At 36.5% G+C, this 22,607-nt stretch overlaps 1 protein-coding gene and 1 long non-coding RNA gene across 2 annotated transcripts in view; one reads left to right on the top strand and one right to left on the bottom strand.

Annotated features, from left to right (window-relative positions):
- The window catches only part of LOC5565237 (zinc transporter ZIP13 homolog), a 79,717-nt gene extending 59,113 nt beyond the window's left edge, over positions 1-20,604 (top strand). The window contains exon 5 of the mRNA XM_021857475.1: positions 19,393-20,604. Coding sequence (XP_021713167.1) covers positions 19,393-19,727 — 335 coding nt within the window. The 3' untranslated portion in view covers positions 19,728-20,604. The remainder of the gene's footprint in view (positions 1-19,392) is intronic.
- On the bottom strand, positions 3,715-4,919 carry LOC110681521. Its single transcript, XR_002503233.1, has 2 exons — positions 4,221-4,919; positions 3,715-3,862 (listed from the first exon to the last, which is right to left on the bottom strand). It is a non-coding gene; the product is annotated as an uncharacterized LOC110681521 (long non-coding RNA).
- Positions 20,605-22,607: the final 2,003 nt, after the last annotated feature.

Here is a 22,607-nt window from a genome sequence, read left to right as displayed (position 1 = left end):
CGCTTGTACATGAAACGTATGTATGCATAAAGTTACTTTTCAGAGAAATAGACAGATGTGAAGACGGATATAGCATGTTTTACTCAGTGTTGGGAAACTCGTGAGTACTCACTGAAAACTGCAAACTCACTCGCGAGTATGAGCTGTACAGCTTGAACTCTCGCGTGAGTATACTCAGGCGTGAGTTTCAGTTGTACAGCTCATACTCGCGAGTGAGTTTTCGACTAACACTTACTCACTCGTGAGTAATTTTACTCACTTGAAATATTGTAAATATTCGAAAAGCTTGCGAATGGCCCAAATAAATAATAAGTAATAAGTAAGGCTATTCTTGGGGTTACCTTATTCAAATGATAGCATGAAAATTTTATTCTGAAAACCATTTGATGCACGCAAAACGTTATTATGATATGAATTCATAACACAAGCTGTAATTTATGTTTGGTATTTCGCTGCGCATGTTGCCTCGTAAATGCCCTTTTCTTCTTTCTTCTGACGTTACCTCTCTACTGGGTCAGATTCTGCTTTTTAGCTTAATGTACTCATGATATGAGCATTTCCACATTTATCAACTATGAGCTTTATTTACCAATTGACTATTTTTTTATTCTCTACTTTACGATATGCAGCACTACTGCAATAATAAAAACCTGAGACAGAGACTCGACAAAACGTATCTGAGTTTCGTGCCAAAACTAATAAGACGCTGATTGGTCTGCCAAACAGCGTTGCCAACAATATTTTGTGCGACAACTTCAGCACCAGCTTTTCTCGCTCTTCTTTTCAATTTTCATTATTTTGTCCCGGTTTTCTGACAATATATAGATCATAAAAGAGGAGCAGAAATCTAACAATAAGTGAGGTGCTACATGTCTTAGATAGAAACGAACAAAAGAAGTTAAAAAAATATTTCAGAAATATTTTTTTTTTCAATAATTTTGGGACTAGATTAAACGTTGAAAATGATACATTTTTCAATGTCTCGTCTGTCTGTCTTTTTTTCCGGAAGGAATCTCTTGAGTAAATCGAGTAATGAAATCCTTACAAGAAATTCCTGATAATCCTCGAGAATCTTTGGATACATTGCGGGAGGAATTTCGGGAGGTATCCCTTGATTAATTCCGAGAGAAATCCCTTCAGGAATTCCGGGAGGAATCCGTTAAGGAATTCCAGGAGGACTACCTTGAAGAGTTCTTGAAGAATTTTCTAAACGTTCGGGTAGAATCCCCTAATAAATTCCGAAAAGAGTTTATAATTGACTGCCTGATGGAACCCAGAAGAACTCTAGTGGGATTCTTGAAGGAACCTTTAGAAAACTTTCTGATAGAATCCCTGACAGAATTTCTGATGAAATCCCAAGAGGATTTTATAATAAAGTCTTAGAAGTTTTTCTAATGGAATTCATGAAAGAACTTCCGATGGAGTCTCTGCCGAAACTCCCAATGAAATCTACTGAAAAACTCCTTCGGATGGAATCCTTGGAAAAACTTGAGTAATTCCTGATGGAATCATTAGAAAAACTTTTGATAGAATCCCAGAAGAAATTCCAAGTGAAATGCCTAAAAAAATGCTAATGATACCCTAAAGAAAATGCTAATGAATCCATTGGGAACTCCTATTGAAAGACTCAGGGGAACTCCGGATGTAATCCCTACAGAAACTCTTGATAGAATCCCAGAAGGAATTTCAGGTGAAATGTCTAAAGAAAAAGCTAATGAAACCCCTGAAGGAACACTTTTTGAAATCCCTGATGTAATTCCCAGAAGAGTTCCTGATGTTATCTCTAGAAGAAACTTCTGATGTAATCCCTGGAGGATCCAGGTGAAATCTCTGAAGAAACTTCTGATATAACCTCTACATGAACCCCTGATGGAATCTCTAAGGGAACTCCTGTTAAAATATCTGAAGAATTTAATTATGATTCCTGAAGGAATTCCTGGTGAAATCCGGAGGAACTCTTGATGGAACCCTTTTAGGAATTTCTTGAGATATTCTTGCAGGAACTCCAGATGAAATCATTTGAGGTACTCCTGTTGAAATCCTTTGAAGAACTCCCTATGGAATCGCTACAGGAACTACTGATGAAAACCCTGATGGAACTCCTGATAAAATGCCTAGAATTGCTTATGAAGAAATCCTGATGGAATTCGTAGGGGAACTCCTTATATAAATTCTAAAGAAACTTCTAATAGGATCTCAGTAGAAATAATTGCTGGAATCTCTGAAGGAACTCTTGATGAAATCCTCAGAAGAACTCTAATGGTAGTCCTAAAGGTACTCCTGATAGAATCCCTATTGGAATTTCTGATAGAATCCCTGGAGGAACTCCGGATGGAATCCTTGGAGGAATATAAAGATATTGTTGGAGGAACTCCCGATAGAATCATTGAAGAGACTCCTGATGAAATCGCCAGATGAACTCCTCATGAAATTTCTGGAGAAATTCCTATAAGTTTCCTGAAGGAACTCCTGATAGAATCTATAAAGGAACTCTTTATGATATTCCTAGAAGAAGTATTGCGGAGTCGATGTTGGTCAAACCGTCTGAGCGTCTCTGGGGTGCATAATGGGCTAATGGATTATGCCCTCCCATCGTGACAAGGTCGCATCACCAAGGGGAGGGAATTACTTATGAAAAACTATTTGCGATGAAATAACTATCCAATCGGAAATCAGAAATGATAAGGCATGACATTGCCGGCCACACCCATCTTCTCCGTTATGAGGAAAGGAAAGGATAATGATGATATGACACCTATTTCAGTAGAGGCCAGCGAAAGTTACAAGTGGTGGCACACAGTAATCGGCACCAAAAAGTGGGTGGTGTTTGTCTGTCTTGTTTTCGTCCATGGCTCGTTATCTTCCACGAACGATAGATGTCATGCGTGTTGTAGGAACCCTTCGAAATAGCCCTAGTTTTTGTGGAGTTTAGATTATCAACCGGAAAGGAATCACCCTTCACGCGATGCTCACACAACTTACCCATACAAGTGTCTGTTCGCAAGTAAGACAAAAGACTTCTTTCAAAAAGAGGCCAAGTCTCTTAACAGAGACCTGCTATCATTCCTAAAATTGATAGCTTCGACATTTTACATATAAAGTTGTTTGAATTGCAGATTATTTTCCCAAATTCAATTTTAGAGTTTTGTAAATTTCGAATAATATGTTAATGAATTACTGATCAAATCTTATTCCTAAAATTCAACCATGTCATGGCCCATGACTCTTGAGAAGTCGATAAACTTTCTTACCCAAAAAAATCCTCACTGAACAGCTCAAGAAGCGTCTTGATAGCAGCGCAGCCGAAATATGTTGGCTTTGACGCGAAAATCCTTTGTCATGAACATATTGAACCAGTAAAATACTGCTTCGCATAATTTTCCTCATTGTTATCGAAATCTCCTGAGAATTCCACGTTTTATTTTTGCTATCAACTCTACAAATGTCCGTTATGCCAAATGACCTAGACTTGATTTGAATTCAGTAACTGTGGACCACAAAAAAAAACAATAAAAAATCCATACTTACCATCGTCCTGTGGTTCCCCGCCAACGTGTCTCAGCTTCAGCGCTTCAAAACTGGGAAGTAAACTAATCTCCTCGCCGTCATCCGTCTCATCCACACTCTCCTTGTCATGACCGTTTTCATCAACCGGAATTCGGTTCCCTTCCGGCTGACGGACAATTAGCTTCTGGTCTTGCAACTTGTTAATGTCCAAAGCCACCCTCGGCGGCGACTCTTCTCTCGTTCCGGCATTCCTACCCGAATGGTTTTGAGACTTATCCGTCGTTTCTTGGCATTTTGCGCTCTAGATTTGGCGAGATTGGCATACTTATATTTGGGCAAATTGTCCAGCTGAAATCTATTGGGATCGACTTTAAGGCGAAGTAGGCCGTCATTGAAATTTGTACGCATCGTTGATGATTGTTGCTAATTCAGCTCACGATTTCGAATCAAAGAAAATCAGTTAGTTTTACACTGACACAGTTGAAAAAGTATCAGCATACTTTATGCATATTAGCGCGTACAGTGATACATTTTCAAGTCAATATAAACTATCAAGACTGAGTTTTATCACTTTGAAATGCAAGCTGAAAAGTCATCATTGTTGCCAAAACGAATGACGGGCTACTTAGCCTTAAACCTAGCTTTCAGCCCCTCGCCTCGCTTGAGGAAGGGCTTCGTCGGAACTTTCTTGGGGGGTGAATCGGGTAACTTACCCCTCCGTTTTACTGGTTCCCTCTCAATCTCCTCGTCACTTTCAACCGGAGGTTGTTCCCTAGCGCTTCGCCTCCATTCTCCTGCCACTTTTCGCTGCATGTTGGTCTGTTCAAATTCCGAATCGTCCTCGTCACTAACATCCGGTATAGGGTCATTTTCCCCTCCCCCGTGATTCAGCCCCAGAATGACGTACATCTTCTGCTGTTACTGGCTCAGCAATTCCCGCTGGGCCATTTGGTTCTGCAATAAAACGCGCTGCTTTTCCTGATTCCATTGCTTAAGCTGTTCCAACCGGGCCAGGATACTTCACGGCGAGCCGGACTCGCACATAGCACAGATGTCCCCCGCGGACGAAAATCCGGCTTTTTAAAAAATTTCAAGAAAATACGGACGAACACTTACCGAACTGCAGCGGTTTAAAAAACGGTTGTTTGTTTACTCGCGGTTGTGATCGTTGCGATCCGCCGTGCGAGTTGTGCCTCGCTAGGGGTGCTCAGATACAATTCAGTCAATCGATTAAAATAGAGTCGGCACAAAAACCCCTGACTAACATTCAAAGAGGGCCCTTTTAACATCGGTAAAAACTGGGAGCGAGAAACCGATACGAAATTTATGTACGTCAAGGTGAGCCGAGATTCTGCTGTCACGAACTGTCTCTGTGAGCCGAGATCTTAGTCCAGTTGTTAATTACACCTATCGTTTGTCTGGTGAGTTGCACGCTTACTGTCAATGATGATGTCACGCTACACGATAAGTGTTCATCTGCAACAACCAGACAGCTCACCAATCCACCGCGAGGTGGATCGTGCTGAGTTGTTGAGTTGAAGGAGAGCGAAAGAAGGAAGGCACAAAAGTCTGTTTGACAGCTCTGCAGAAAGCGCGTGCGCACGGACAGAGCGCGTGCGCACGGAAAGAGCGCGTGCGCACGGAAAGAGCGCCAGTTCGGCTCGATTTGCAATGATCGGTTATTATTATTATTTTTTCGCTATTGGATATTCTATGGTTTGGTTGATCGATGTTAAAGTTTGTTTTAAAAGCAGCTCCACTTATTTTGAAACACATTGCCGTGTACAATAGTAGACAACACAACTAATTTAATTAAAATAATTTGAAATTATAATTAGTACATATACAAAAGGGGAATAACGTTTAGGCTGGTTGTGCATTACGATAAAATCTCTTAACATAAGCAATGCTTGTTGTTGGTTCTTGTGGAAGGATCAACATGTTCGGCTTAACGAATCTTATTTTAAATATCGAATAACACCACATGCTATTGAACAAAAAGGATGTGATTACAATAGACTTTTGATATTTTCAATTCTGAACCACCGCAAAAAAAAAATATTGGGAATCAAAATTCTCCTGAGAGGGATGATGTGGGGGAGGCTCATTCTAATTAATATTGTCGTTCAATTATGGGGATAAATTAAAATTGTTATTGTTCTATACATACTTATTTATTATAATTACCTGTAAATATTGATACAGCACAATTCAAGAATTTAAATATCAAATAGCAAACATAGATATGGTCCGTGTTCAGACAGACTGAACCAAGTGTTTTTTTCAATCGAGTAAGAAAAATGTACCCCAAACATGTGAAACATCAAAATATTATAGATATTTACTGTAATAATGGAACTTATCTATTTGATGATACATTTGTATCAAAATAACATGGAAGATTTAAAATTGATGGAGTTCTTTACGTATCCTTAGAGCTCCAAAATTCATCTAGTCTGGTCTGTCTAAACACCGACCATATGATTCTCAAAAACTCATGAGAATGGTATTTTACTCTTTGAACTGTTATTTAATATGGATGTGTTTAAAAGATTTATAAATTTAATTTATTATTGATGTTACGAGCTATGTCTGTAGTTAAACTTAATGCTACACAAGAAATATATTTGAATCAAAGTATTTTTATATATAAATCACATGAAAAAAAAAATGTTCCAGAAAGTACTCTAGAATTCTTTGGGAGCGTCTCCCGGGATTCTTCCTTAAATCATTCATGAATCCTTCAAATCCTCTCTGGGATTGTTCTGCTGAAAATCTTGAGATTATTTCTGAATTTTCTTCCAGATATCGCTTTGGGATTCATCCAAAAAAAACGTTACCATTCCGGTATTACTTCTGAGATTCTTTCGGATATCCCATTGCGATTATTCTGGGCATCTTTTTGGATTTTTTTGCAGAACTCTGTATGTGATTTTGCGTGTATCTCCTTAAGGATTACTTTTGAAATCCAGGAAATTAAATTCTTTGAAATTCTTGAAAATTGTTTTCGAAATACTATGGAAGATTTTACCATAAATCCTGATGCAATCCATTTGGATATTTAAAGAGGATTTTATCAAAAAATGTACGACTCTACTAGAAATTCTTCGAGAATTCCTCCGAAAATAACTCTAGATTTTTATCCGGAAATACTTCTGGTATTCTTATGAGAATGCCTCTGGTATTCTTTCAAAAATGACTTGAGATGCTTTCGGAAATCTTTCTGAAATTCTTCAAGAAATTCCACTGAGATTTTTACGCCAATATCTTTGAAATACTCCTGAGACTCTTACAAAAATCCTGTTGGAGTTTTTTTTTCGGATATCTTTCTATTCTAAATTTTTCAATAAATTTTGCTGGGATTGTGCTGTAAAACCTGCTAAGATTCATCCAAAAATACGACTGTCATTCTTCCGGATATCATTCAAGAATTCCACCGGAAGTTTTCGTGAGATTCAACCGTAAATCGTTCTGGTATTTTTCAGAAATTCCATTGAGATTCTTAAAAATATCCTTCTGAAAAATTTTCTGAGAATTGTTTTGGGATTATAGAAGGATTTCCAGAAGAATTCCAAGGCGATTCACAGAAACATCACTTCTGTATGAAGGATTATCGTTAATATCAGAAATAATCCCATGAGAATTCTAAATCCAAATTACAGTGATATTCAAAAGAATCCCAGAAGTTATTTCGCAAGAACCCCTGAAGATTCAATGAAAAGTCACAGACATCCAGACGATTTCATGAATATTTTCCAGAATAATTACGATGTCCAGAAGAGCTCCAGAAAGATTTACGGAATAATTTCAAATGTAATTTCCAGAACCATTTAAAAGTCACTTTCAAAAGATGCTCAGAAAAAGAAATCAGTAATCAAAGAATCTCATAGGTATTTTTTTAAAGTCCCAGTGACTGTCCGGTAGTTTTCTTGGAGGATTTCCATTTGAAGTCAAGAGGGATTTTCAGAAAATTCTGCCAAGGATTTAAGAAAATTTTCAAGGAAAATCAATGATAAATCACGAAAAAAATCAAAAACACTTCCTTATGAATTTCCAGAAGAATCACAAAGTTTTTTTTTCTCAAAAAATCTTAGCAAAAAATTCTAAAGAATCACGAAGGAATTTTCGGAATAATTCTGGATATACAAAATTATCTCAGGCAGAAACAATAAAATCAATAGCAATAAATCTGTAAGAATATGAGAAGGATTTCTGTAAGAATATAAGGAGGATTTACAAACAATTACAGAGGAATTTTCGGATGATTTCCATAAATAAAGATTTAAAAAAATCCCCGTCATCTGGAAGATTCTTAGCAGGATTTTCGGAAGTATTCCACAGGGATTTCTGGGAGAATTCCATTGGGATTTACAAAAGAATTGCAGAGGAATTTCCGAAATAATCCCAAGAATTTGCACGGAAGAAAGTGAAGTGAAATAATAGATTTTTTTGATTATAGTCTCAGGCGTCTTTCCGAGAGTATTCTAGAATAATAGGTATAATCTAAGACATTTTTCGGAAAGAATCTCAAAGGGATTTTGAAGAACTTTCAAAAAGTTTCACGGAAGAAATACTGAAGAATTACGAGGAAAATATCAAAATTTAAATAATAATTTCGATTGGATTTTCAGAAGAAATCCCGAGAAATTTTGTGAGAATCCCCGAACCCAGATTTTTAAAATAGATTCCATTACACTGGAAAGCAATCATTAAATCATTTTCGGCAGAATTCCAGAATTTTACAGCAGAATCCTGAAAGGATTTCCATAATAACCCAAGACGGGTTTCTGGGATAGTCCAATAGGAAGTCCCAAGGAGGTTATTGGAAAAATCAGAGCGATCAAAGAAATAACTACATATAATAATTTCAGAAGGGTTTCTGAAAGAATCTCAGTGAATTTTCAAGATGTCCTCTAGCAACACAACTAATATATACTAATATTTACAACTCAATACTTAATTATAAATTGCGTTAAGGTGATTATAGAACAAAGCCACACCTCAAATTTTCAAAAGCACAAGACTTGAGAACCAAACAGCTCTCACCGTTGAAAATTTATCCCATTAGTCACCACCAGCAAGCAAGCAAATTGATTGGTTTTCAACGCAAACTGTTGTCAGATTCTCCAGTCTTGTGCCCTTGTTTGGCTTCGTTTTATAATCACCTTAAGCTGAGTGTACGCCATCGGATTGACGGTATCGAAGTGGATTAAAAACGATTATAGGAGAACGTGTGGAAAATACATATGAACTGCGCAGAATACATCAGACCGAATTAGGCTTGCTGCGCACTTCTAAAAGCATTTTATTTTTATTAAAATGTTTGATAATAGTAGAACGACAATGATCATCAGTTGATTTTCCGCTACTGTTTTTTTTTAAATCACAATTGTTATTTCTTTCCGTGCACGCGCTCGGGAAATGAATCTGGCCATGGTGCAACAACCGCGCTACATTCGATGAATCCTATGCGACAAAAATTGTCGGCGCTATCCGTCAAATTCGCTCACCAAAGCTATTTTGGTGACTTTAACATCACAGCTCTTGAATAATGGACAAACATTTTATGTCACTAAACAATTGGTCTGGGAAGTATTTGAACACAATCGGACTTTGGCATATATAACTTGTTTATCCATTTTGAAAAACTGACTCTGAAATCGGTATAGTTTAAACAACCATACTAAATAACTGCATATCACAATACACACTGAAGTCGACAGCAGCTGTAAACACTTTGAATTATTTACATTTACAGTCTTCCACCTAGTACATATAGAACATACCAATGTACAATTTTATTTTGCTTTGGAAATTGGTTACTCACCATACTCACAAAGAGTAACTTGCTCACTCACCCGAGAGTAATGACGTCATACTCACTGCGAGTATTACTCTTTACGTGAGTAATACTCGCAGTGAGTTATGACGTCATACTCTCGCGTGAGTTAGAGTAAGGAATGAGTGACTCACAGCGTGAGTATTACTCGCTATCGAGTACGAGAGTGAGTATTTTTTTACTCGCGAGCACGAGTTTCCCAACACTGGTTTTACTTGTATGTTGTTATGCGAAGAACAGTGCGCGGAATTAGGGCATTATGAAAAAAGACGTGGCCTAATTCCGCGCAATACTTTTTTGAATAAAACTCAATATTTGCAATGATTTCATAGAAGCACCATGCAACATATCTATAGCAAGTAGTTCCATGGAATATTGCATAAAAAATAAAACATTTTTAATAAAGAAATCGCGTTTGTTGTTGTCCTACAGTCTTAGCGCGGACGGACCGTCTACTCCGACGGGCCTTCACTGATTATTTTTTTATGCCGTGAAAAAATGCCTTATTTGCTTTTATTTGTGATTCAAACTTATTCTTAATCAAAGTAGCCTCGAATAGCTTTAAAAGTTGCTGAAATATTAATGTATATTTCCATATATAAATAATTTTGTATGAAATGCGCGGAATTAGGCACTGCGCTGAATGAGGGCACTTTACGGTACCCGAACCATTACCAGAGGTTGAATTCTGAGAAATTTCAGAGTATATCTCTCTTATCGCTCTCTGTAACAATTATGACCCGCAACACATCATCAGAGTCTGTTTAGCGTCTATTGATACAGCTCTGATTGTACCGAGGAATAAAAGTGCATTATAAAATCAGAGCTGCTTGCTGGCACTATCAACACTTGTAATTTGCTGATATGTACAGGCCGACTGCGATACAATTCGGATAATTCCTTGTCACATCAACATCATTAATTGCTTAACGTTCAACGCTCCGTCATCGTAATCATCGTCATCATCGAAACTTCAAAAACAGTTTTTCTGTTCAAAACTAAAAATTATTCGAGGAAAATGTGTTCACTGTGTTTTGGTTTGAGAATAGAATATAGTGAACACATTTTCCTGTGAATTGTTTTGATTTTGAACGAAAAAACTGCTTTTGAAAATTCCGAAATAAATGACGGATCATGCCCCCTTAATAACAGTTTAATCATCTGCACTTTGCTGGAGAGTGATTTGTTCAACACTTATACATCAAAAATGTTTATTGGGGAAAAAATCTCCGGAGCATTTCCTGGAGGAAATCCTCGAAAGAAAATTCTCCGAAAAAATCCCTGGAGTAAATCCTCAGAGGAATTTCTTAAGGATGTTCGGGAAAAAATCCGCAGAGAAATTCCTGAACGAAATCCCCGGTGGAATTGCTATTAGAAATCATCCGGGGAGTTCACGGAGAAAATTCCCGGAAGAGTTCTTGGAAAAAATCTCCGGAGAATTTCTAGAGAAATTTCCGGAGGAATTCCTGGACAACATTCCGTGGAGAAATTACCGGTACAAATTCCCAGAGACACTCTTGGTGGAAATCCCCGAAGGAGTTTCTGGATAAAATGTCTGGAGGGATTTCATTATGAAATTCCCGGACAAATTCCTGCTGCAAATCCATAGAAACATTCTCGGAGAATCTGTGAAAAAAAATCCCCGGGGAAATTTCGGTAGAAAATGACTGAAATCTCCGAAGGAATTTCTGGTGGAAATCCTAAGAAGAATTCCCGGAGCAAATCCACGGAGAAATTTCTTAAGAAAATACATACCGGAAGGGTTTTCTGGAGCAAATCCCCGGAGTAATCCTTGCAGCAAATCGCCGGACGAATGTCTGAAAGAAATCCCCAGAGGAATTCCTGGTTACAATCCTGGTAGGCACATCGGACCCAAGTAACATTAGAAGCTGAATAACAGTTTAAAAAGCTGAAATATGTTAGACAGTGATTGATCTTATGATTTCTGGAGCAATAGCTTTGTTGTGTAAGGCAACTCATGTAATACTTCCTGTCATTTTTAGTTTTTACTCTTACGTTTGTATTTACTATTACTCAATATATACAATTACCTAGTTTACGATTATACTTAGAGAGCACTTTTGATAAACTTTGTCTCCATCCACGTTAAAGTGGGAATATAAGCCACTGTTCTTCTAACAAAAAAAAAAGAATTTAAAAAAGGGGCAATGGGGGCAATATGAACATACGGGGCAATATGCGCCACCCCGGTGGCGTGTTTTAATGTCTAGTGTCATTATGATCTGCTAAAGGATGCCTCAAATAGCCACCACAATAAAAACCGTAAGAATATTCGTTTGAATACTCAAGATATTTACAAAAATGTACAAATTTATCCTTCGTCATGAAAAGCTTATAATTTTGGCAGTTTTCAATTAAGCCTATAAGACAATTATATTTATAATTCTGATAAATTATACCAATCCATTGAAACTTCTGATCACAACGAACAGTTCGTGAGCGAAATTAGATTTGTTCGTTAACAAAATTATTGAAAAACAATATATTATTTTCAAGATGAAGGGGCGGGGCAAAATGAGCCACATAGATTTAAGCAAAACAAACGATGTTTTGCACATAAAAATGCATTGCCTAAGTATACCAGATTATTTTTTTACTGCATAGTCATCTTTATGCTCCATTACAAGTGGAACACTTTGCCAGAAAATACGTTGAATCAAGTACAGTCAAATTTCATTCGTTGCACTACGTTTAATTGCACTTACTTTTAATTGGGCTCCCGTTAAGTGGGCTACAGCCCACTTAAAACAAAGGCCAACGTCACTTTCTGACATAATCCGAAATTTGTCAATGTTGGTAGCTCTGAACTTTTATTGTAATCTGTTTTGCTAGGCTTGAAGAGCAGAAGTGCCAGTGAATAAAGATTAGTATACGTTCAGTAGTTGTTTTCGGAACATAATTTGTAATGTGTTAGATGATTGTGCCTATGTTCATGTCCTGCTGAAAGTTAAAAGTTAAATAAAAGTGCATGCTAATACTTACCTGTATGTCGATGTTGAGTGGAAATTGTGTATCACCGCTGCTGGAACCCTGAAAGAGAAGAAAACTATAAACTTACCTGTGCCTGTTCGCTCGCTACTGCCTCGACCGCCGTTTGCCTGTGGGTGGAAGAAATTGAACGAGAAAGACAACACAACGCACAGTGCGTTGCTCCATAGACAAAAATCAAATTTCAAGTTATTTTTTTCGGCAATAATAAGTATCCAAAAGTGTTTATAGATAACATCGGCTATTGAAACGTGTATTTATAAGATTCATAAAGCACTAAAACGACTACAACAAGCGTCGAAAGTGACAGTTGTCGGAGTAGCAGAAAAACTTAATTTTGTCGCATGTTTTCAACATTACTTTCAACCAGTACGGAGGGCGTTGAAACCAATATATTCAATCAAAATTTAAAAGAGAACATGTTTGAAGGTCCGTTAAGTATATTTGATGGGATAAGCACACCAATATTAACTTTGAATATGAGAAATCTGCACGATGAGTTGGCTATGAAATCAAACTTATAAAATACTAACATGTAACTTTGGTTATCGATTCAAAAAAAGTTCCACCGAGTTCCATCCTAAATCACTCAAAGACATCTTTTTCAGAGTGTCCTCTAAGAGGTCTGAAAGATACAGCTGCAACTCCCTGCAACTCTTCGAGATTTTTAACTATTTTTCGGTATACTCCTTAATCAGCACAAGTATGAAAATGAGTTGTTTGTGATAAAAAATCCGAAAATCTCGCAACGCTGTGTGGTCAAAGCTGAACCAGAAATTACACCAGAGCAATTTTATGTTTAAAATAATATATTTTAAATGAAGTTTCCAAGATTTTATTCAAATTTTATGGTAAATACTTTAAATTTAAATTTTAAAATGTGCGCATTTTTTTTTGCATAAAAACGTATAACTTACTTTTTCAGCTACGAGTGTGAAGAGACATATTTGCAAATAACTTCTTACATCATTATAGGCAATAATAGTACAAATTACAAGGTTTTTCTTGGAAAATATTGGCACTTAGGACAGTTTTGCGATTATGCGTATACTATATGTCATTTGTGCAAATTGCAGCTCTTTTCACCAGAAACAACTTATCCTTTCATCCCAAGGTGCTTAAATGGCTTGATCTTCCAGTTTTGATTTTTGTCCCGCATCTCCATACAATCAACGTAGGAACTTCGCAATCAGTTTTTTGTGGTAAGATCGACCATAAATTTTATTGTAATCGGTTATTTCACAGCTCAAAACTCAGCCCGATTAGTAAAAGTCTTTCACTAGGTGGGCCACGGGTTTAGTGTAACGAACGAAAGTTGACTGTATCGCAATTTAGTACTAGTACAACATGGTCTGTTTACTATGTATTATGTATCTTTAAAAAATAAGCCGCTAGAATCAATAATTTCAAGCAAAGCTAATACAATTTCATTTCCAATAATGTACTCTTCACCACTAACTCTTCTCTATACTGTTTTAAATAAAAAACATTCGATTGAATGAGGTGGCTCATACTTCCCAGTAGGGTGGCTCATAATGCCCCATATGGTTGGTGACTACGTAGAAAAACATGGTTTTCCAAAAAGTTCCTGAAATAATTTGCAAGTTGATGTTAACATTAATTATCTACGTAACATGGAAGATAACATTTTATAGTACAAGTCACTTGCATTTAAACCATAATTTTTGCTTTTTTTCATGCATTCCATGACGTTTTCCTTAGGCGGCCCATATTGCCCCGATCACCCCTATCGAATTACTCACGAATATCTCGACGCAAACATAAAATATCACCGAAACACATATAGCAATGCTTTCAAAGGATCATCGAGTTAAGGAGGTGTAGTAAAACGACTTCTTATCAGTTTCAGAGTTTATTCGGGAATGATGTCTAGTCAGTCAAGTGTCAGAGAGTATCCTAAGTCATAGACTACTATTATTGGGGTAGCTTAGTATCTAATTATTACATACATATTTATAACATAACATACTACATTCGGTCATCCTGATTCGTCGATGTCCCCATCGACGTCATAATTTGAAATTAAATTGGAATCTGATAACCACATTCGCATATTATTCGGTGAACAAACTGAGCTGAATGGTAAATTTGAAACTTGAAAACCCTCTATGTCTGTGATAAAGTACCGATCATTTGGCAATATTTTCTTTATGATATATAGACCTCTAAATTTTTTAGATAATTTATTATCAACATTAGTTTTTATAACAATAAAATCACCTTCTTTGTAATTACAAACAGCTTTCCGCTTTCTGTCCACCATTTCTTTATTATAAGCCTGAAGTTTTGTTATATTTTCTTTTGCTTTAGTTCGAACTTCCAATAGATTTTGATTTTGTGATAGAAGTTGATTGTTTTTTACTAAAGTTTCTATATTATTGCATTCATTGTTTATATTGATCTGATGTGTACCAAATAATAAAATACTTGGAAAGTTTTTGATAGCTCTATTAAATGTATTATTATAAACGTATTCTAAGTTTGGAAGTAAAATATCCCATTTAATATTTGTATCATCAATTAATTTGGCTAACATAGGAGTAAGTGTTCTATTAATTCGTTCAGCTTGGCCGTTTGCTTCAGGAGTATATGCTGCTGTTTTAATATGCTCAATACAACGATCCCTACAGAAGTTTGTGAAACATGTAGAGGTGAAACAACTACCTCTATCAGTAACAATTCTTAATGGTCTGCTATAATGGCTGATATATAATTGTAAATTATCAATGACTTCTCTAGAGTTTGTCGTTTTAGTAGGATAAAATTTAACAAATTTTGTGAATGCATCTACAAATACAAGAATGTATTTAAAATTTTTGGATGATCTTAGCTGGATAGGACCATAATGGTCTAAATGAATAGTATGAAATGGAATCTGACCTTTATCAATATTTTTAAGAAATCCTTCTTTCTTCGTATCTGATGGACTATAAAATATACAACTTAAGCAATTATTTATATACTTTTTCACAATTTTTCTCATACTTGAAAACCAATAAAATTTTTTGATTTCTATCATTGTTTTTTCTATACCAATGTGCCCTAACTTATCATGACAAATTCGTATAATACTATCAATCATTGTTTTGGGTACAACTAATAGAAGTCTATGATTGCCTTTCCTAAATAATATTCCATTTTTCATTTCAAAGTTTGGAAAAGTATTAGATTCTAAGTGAATTTTAATATTTCTAATCTTATCATCTTGTTCCTGTGCTAGTATAACATTTCTTTCAATGTCCTCAGTATTCAATATACATATATTCTGCTCTGGACAGCAATCTAATTTCAATTTTTCTGATTTCTTCTCAACTGTATCTATTGGTAATCTACTTAAAGCATCAACATGTTGCATTTTCATTCCGTCTCTATACTCTAAACTGTAATTATAATTTTCTAAGAACAATGCCCATCGACGTATTTTAGGATTAATTTCTTTTTTAGCCAATGTTTGAGCTAAATCATTACAATCAGTGAAAATTTTGAATTTGATTCCAGACAAATAAACATGAAATCGTTTTAAAGCATGAACTACAGCAAGTGTTTCTAATTCAAAGCTATGTAGCTTTCTTTCATATTCATCAGTTATGTTTTACTATAGAAGCTTACAGGGTGATAATTTCCGTTATTTTGTTTTTGAAGTAAAATCGCACCAAAACCATGCGAGCTTGCATCACAATGTAGTTGCGTTTCCGCTTTTGGATCGTAAATAGCTAAAACTGGCGATGATTGTAATTTATCTCTTAACATTTCAAAAGCTTGGATCTCTTTTTCATTAAAAACAAATTCTGCATCTTTTTTCAATAAATCGTACAATGGCCTGGCAATTGTTGCAAAATTTCTTATAAACTTCCTAAAATAACTAGTTAATCCTAAGAATCTCTGAACATCTTTCGCAGTTTTTGGTAATGGAAAATTGGAGATAGACTCAATGTGAGATTTACTTGGTTTCCTTCCCCATTTATCTATAGTGTAGCCTAAATAATCGATTTCATTAAAACAAAACTTACATTTAAGTTAAGTTCAAGTAAATTCCTACTCAAAATTTCTAGAACCATCCTTAAAGTTTCAAAGTGCTCTTCCATTGTTTCAGAAGCAATTAAAATGTCATCAATATAGACAACTATTTTTCCTTCATCAATAAGTGGTCTCAAAATTTTATTAATAAATCTTTGAAATACAGCGGGTGCATTACACAAGCCAAAAGGAACTTTTAAATATTCATACTGTCCATTCGGAGTAACAAAAGAGGTGTATTTGGTACATTCAGAAGCAATTTTGATTTGATGAAAACCCGATTTAAGATCCAAAATTGTGTAAACCGATTTACTTTTTAATTTGTCGAAAATGTCTTCTATCAACGGCAAGGGATAGTTATCACGGTATGTATCCTTATTTAATTTTCTATAATCAACACACAATCGTATGTCATCGTCTTTCTTAGGAATAACAACAATGGGACTAGCAAATGGAGAATCACTTTCTTTGATGATTCCCAATTTGAGTAGCTCTTCAATTTTCTTATTTACTTTAATTTTATCATTTTGGGAAAGTCTTCTCGGCTTAAAATGAAATGGTGCAGCAGATTTCAGTACTATTTTCATTTCGTAATCTACTTCAGGACAAATAGGTCGTTGAAATTTAAAGTAATATATTTTTTGCAATTTCTCATCGTAATAGGCTGTTTTTCATCAAGCCAATCTGTCATGAAACGGCCTACTTTCCTGCACTGAAGTATGCAGTGCGGGAATAGTCATTACCTAACTGAAACCAGTGCTGTAATGATTCATTACGCAACGCTTTCTCATTACGCAACTGTTTTGAGTTGCGTAATGAATCATAACACAACAATTTCTCAGAAATTGTAAAATGTTAGTGTATGCATTCCTATATAATTTCTGATACCCTCGAGTGGTCTTCTACGAAATTGCAAAAAATGTTGTACGTAACTCGTTGCAGAACTCGATTTTTACAGCACTCGTCGTAATTATCCTACTCGGCAAGCCTCGTAGGATAAATTTACGACTCGTGCTGTAAAAATCATCATTCTGCAACTTGTTCCGTAAACTACTATTTAAGATATGATTCAATGTTGACAAATGATCATCACTTATATCACCTACATACTCATCAGTCTTCAGATTGCAAATTAAATCTATATCTTTTACCTCCAATTCAGCTTCATTTGTGTTGTTTTTAATTTCTTTTTTGAATACGCGAATTTGGCTCTTTTCGATAATTGTTTTCACTCTGGGATCAAGAATAACGTCTCTTCCAATTATTACGTCATAGGGATGTATTGCCGAATCAGGAACAACCAAAAAATTAATTCTGAAAAACAAATTTTGAATTTTTATATTAGTAATTAATCTACCCACAATCTTAAGTCCAGTTCCTCCAATACCCTTGAATTTTTTTCTACTAATATAAGGATAGATTTTTCTACATTTCGCTAAACCAAGACGTATTAAACAAACTGGACTTCCTGTATCAAACAATGCTTTTAAATCAATATCAAAATCAGTCAACTTAATATCTACCAATCCGTCGTGCTCTAAGTCATCTGTCATGTTTACAATGTCTTGATTTTGAACAACTGCAATCCGGGACGGTCTGTCATATCCAGGCTTTCGTCTATCATCAGAACTCCATTTGGATGCAGCTCCACTATACGTTGCTCTACTATGGTGGTTTCTCGGCCTCATACATTTCGCAGCTAAATGTCCAGGTAAATGGCAATTGAAGCAAACAGGAGCACTTGAAAACATGTTATTGGGCAGACGAATCGTTTGAAAGGCTTTGAGTAAACTTGAAATTGAAGTAAATCCACTCATTTTAGCTTGATTCTGCAAGTGACGATCAGGAATCCCTTCAATCACGTAGTCAACGAGCTCAACTTCATCCATTTTCAACGGCATGGCAAGATTTCTTTTTTCAATAAAATATTCCAGGAATGTCTCCTCCGTTCTCCACTTCCGTAATTCTAGTTTTCTTCGTATTTCAAATGAACTTATTGTTACAGTGAAGGTTGCTTGAATAAGATTGAGAACTTCTGAGTAACTCTTCGTGAAAATATCTGACTGAGACGACAGCCAAACCTTTGCGTTGTTCTGCAGGTGCTTGAAAACCATTAACTTCATAACTTCTTCTTCCACGTTGAATGTTTTTCTTGTCTGTTCTACAGTACTGATGAAAAAATTTGCATCTTCGTTTGGTGATCCCGAAAAGAACGGCAAGAAAGCAGAAAGTTCATCTAATTTGACGAAACGATTTTTAGCTTGTTCCAATCCAGTTTCAGTATTACAATTTTGACCAGTGACTTGACCATCTCCAGCTCCACCGACAATCGTACGTTCTCTTCTCATATTCGAATTACTTGGTCCTGCATTCATCATATCGGGTTTATTGATGGCATCTTGAGAAGGAAGACCACTTCCGAGATTCTCTGGTGCTTCATCGTCCGACCTCAAATGGCTACGCAGGAACATTTTGATATCCCACTTCTGATATTTGTAGTAAAACGACTTCTTATCAGTTTCAGAGTTTATTCGGGAATGATGTCTAGTCAGTCAAGTGTCAGAGAGTATCCTAAGTCATAGACTACTATGATTGGGGTAGCTTAGTATCTAATTATTACATACATATTTATAACATAACATACTACAAGAGGTATCGAGTTATAGAACACAGATCCAGTGCAAATGCGATACAAAGGACCATCAAGCTAGATATGAAAACCATATTTCACTATGATTCTCTAAATCGAGATACGGAATATCGAGTAAGGTAGACTTGACTTGTATCTTTGACTGTATCTTTAAAAACGTCTAAATCTTTGATCAAATCAGAAGCACTTCAAGCAGCGTTATGTTCACGAAAAGACACAGTTTATACAGAATACAAAAACATACCAAATTGCATGAATTTATCGAATTTTGTATTTATGATCGCCCTTCTATGTAGTAGGAATCACTGTGCAATATCACAAATCTAAAAAAAATATTCTATTTTTTTAGTGCACGAAATCCCTCACGAAGTGGGTGACTTCGCCATCCTGCTGCGGTCCGGCTTCAGCCGGTGGGACGCAGCCAAGGCACAGCTGCTGACGGCCGGAGCTGGTCTCGTTGGGGCGTTGGTGGCCATTGGAGGTAGTGGCGCAACCACGGCCATGGAAGCTCGAACCTCGTGGATCATGCCATTTACGGCGGGAGGATTCCTGCACATCGCACTGGTCACGGTGCTACCGGATCTGCTGAGCGAAGACGAACCCCGCGAATCTATTAAGCAGTTTGCCGCTCTGCTGCTGGGAATTGGACTGATGGGGGTCATGACTGTGTACTTGGAACACTAGAAGGCAAAGGCAATCTCCCCCTGTCACGTGATTAGGAAGTTGAGTTCATACGAGAAGGAATCATACCAGGAACAGAGAGTATCGTTTTTGGTAGGAATCCTTCGTCTCATGTTAGTCCCACCTGTTATGTTTTGTTTCTGTTGAGTGCTATTAACGATTTCCTGGTCTTCTGCTGTCCGGGAATCTCCTAGTCCCAAGGACTCTGGCACGATCCTCGCCCCCGCCCATAGGCGCTTGTGGCTGTGGGATCAATGTTTGGTGCTGCAATAGCCGATAACAGAGTACGTATAGTGATGCCATATATAACGATATACGACTCCTCAACGCGAACGCAAGAGCCTGAGGATGAAACGCAAATCATCAAAAATTCATAGGTTTAACAAATTATAAATAGAAACACACAAATTAGTCGTACTGAACAAATAAAATCCCTATCGTGTATTGTCGTAACTCTATAATAGTGCGTTGTGTTACGTTTCGGCGGAACCGGAATGTGGAAACGATACGAGATAGCGTTTAGCTCATGAGGTCCTCCTTCAACACTTCGCTCTAGTTTCATTTTAACTCCTCTTTAATTGATGCAATCCCAAAAATCAGAATAAACATCGCAAAGAAGGTCGTTTTTCTCTTAGAGTAGAAACTGTTTTGTATATAGTAAATTCGCAATCGATTGGTACGAAGCTAGAAACGGAATCGAACTGACGAATTCAAAATAGCGATGGTAGGTAACTGTGAAAGACGGTACACGATTCGACTGTAGATAGTGATTCGTCGTTTTGTTTTTCGATAAGGAAGAATGTGATATATTGTATGATATCTAGGAAACAAAGTTGGAGAAAAATAAACTATGATATTCTACTACCTACAGCAATTAAAACACAATGCGTTTGAATTAGAAAAGAACTTCCTGATTTAATTCTAGGGTTTCCGCTATCGACAACTTTTGCTGAGTACCGGTTGTACGATACTCAGTGCTGTTAAATGTCAACATTTTGGAAAAATTCAAATGCTTATAGCACCCTCGCATGCGAAAATTTGCATTAGCAAGTATTGCCAACCGATAGTGATTCGGGAAAGGTCACCGGGAAAAACATTTTCCGATGACTTTTTCCACGGGGAACGATGATATTAGCAATATTCAATTGTCATATTCACGTGATATTCATGACATTTAACAGCCCTGACGATACTACAGTGAAATTACATCGGTGAAATACCGGTAATGGGACTTTCCATGTATTCTCGAAGTGCACATTCTAACAGATCCCATATTATTGGTACAGTACACACTAATATTCCTTCTCCATCCCAACTGAATACAGTGGGATTCCGTTTTGACATGCTCCATTTTTGGCACCCCCTCGATTTTAGCAACAAAATGGATCCGTTTTTGGCAACATTTTTGAATACCATTAAAATTTGTATTTTTTTTTTTAATATTTTCGTGTCTGTTGCTTTACTCATTTGAATAAAAGGTCAATTCCACACCAATTTCATTCCAGAGCTCCATTTTTGTCGATATTCCCCGAAATCTCAAGAACTACTAAGGGCTCCTGTATGTGCTTATTTACTTCGGGATGGTCATTGGTCTTGCATTCGCAACGTTTGATGAGGCCAATAATCTCCACTAGTATCTCAACTAGACACCATTTTTTTTTCTTAGGCATTCATACTGAGTGACCAGCCCACTTGAGCATACTGACAGGTAATACATTAAAAAAACACTTTTCTTCATATTTGGAACAGCTTGTTTTAGCACAGTACAGACCAGGGTTGTTAACGTTAATCAACGATAAACGCCGTTAACGTTGATTATGCTCTGGATCAACGTCAACGTCGTTGCGTTAATTTTCATGGTTGTTAGCGTCAACTTTAACGTGTTTGCGTTGAATCAACGTCAACGATCACCGCTAACCCAAGCGTTGATTTTATGTTCATACAGATTCTCTGAGAAAGTTTCGAAACTTCAATAAACAACACGTTTCTATGCTGACGCCCCGTATCCATGGAAAATTGATTAAAAAAATCTAAGTTCACTGTGCAGATCAATTTTGGTCAGCCTCTTTGAACGTCAGTTTGTGATTGCTTGGGAGAACTTTTACAAATTGCAAAGATTTTTTTAGCAATATTGTATCCGTATTAAGACCTCTCGCTGCCCAGCAATCCACAACAATAGGCTGAAATCGTTGCCAGAAAGCGGCTTTCTTTGCCTCCAGCCAGCACACGGTGTCCTTTTTTACTAATCCAAAAACCAAATGTTTCTGAGTGACCGCCTCCAGGATTCTCATTTTCAAATACAAGTTGCCATAATACCCTAAGTTAGGGTCCCTAATATACCATAGCAGACAAAAGTTTTCATTGCAATCGAAAGTGGCAATGGTCGTAGAGCAAATTTTCCCACTTCCGAGATTGTGGAGCTCTATTATAAACAGCATTTTCCATCAAATCTGACTAAGAGAAAGTCAGTTATCATTCCATAAAACCTGCAATGAGATCAAGCTTTTTTTGCTTCGTTTGTGAGCATGGCATGTTTCAGTGTCTCGTTTATTTTTTTTCGGATCTTCAAATCGTTAACGTTAGAAATAACGAAGTCGTTGACGTTGAATTAACGCTGTACGTTAACGTTATCGTTAAATTGTTTTTCAACGCAATCAACGCAAGCTTCGTTAATCGTTACAGGTTAACGTCAACGAATTAACGAAACGGCGTTAATCGTTGATTAACGTTAACAACCCTGGTACAGACATAAGAGAAACAAAAATTAAATAACTCACACAGAGCTATAACCACAAATTCCATCTCAACTTTTTGGCTCACTGTTTTTATTATTATGGCACTGTATATATTGCGTACCTATCTATAAAAACACACCGCAGTAAT

Source organism: Aedes aegypti, chromosome 1, assembly GCF_002204515.2.
Source record: "Aedes aegypti strain LVP_AGWG chromosome 1, AaegL5.0 Primary Assembly, whole genome shotgun sequence".
In the NCBI taxonomy this organism is placed as follows: domain Eukaryota; kingdom Metazoa; phylum Arthropoda; class Insecta; order Diptera; family Culicidae; genus Aedes; species Aedes aegypti.
The sequence above is the reverse complement of the archived record's forward strand: the minus strand, read 5'-3'. Positions and strand labels throughout refer to the sequence as shown.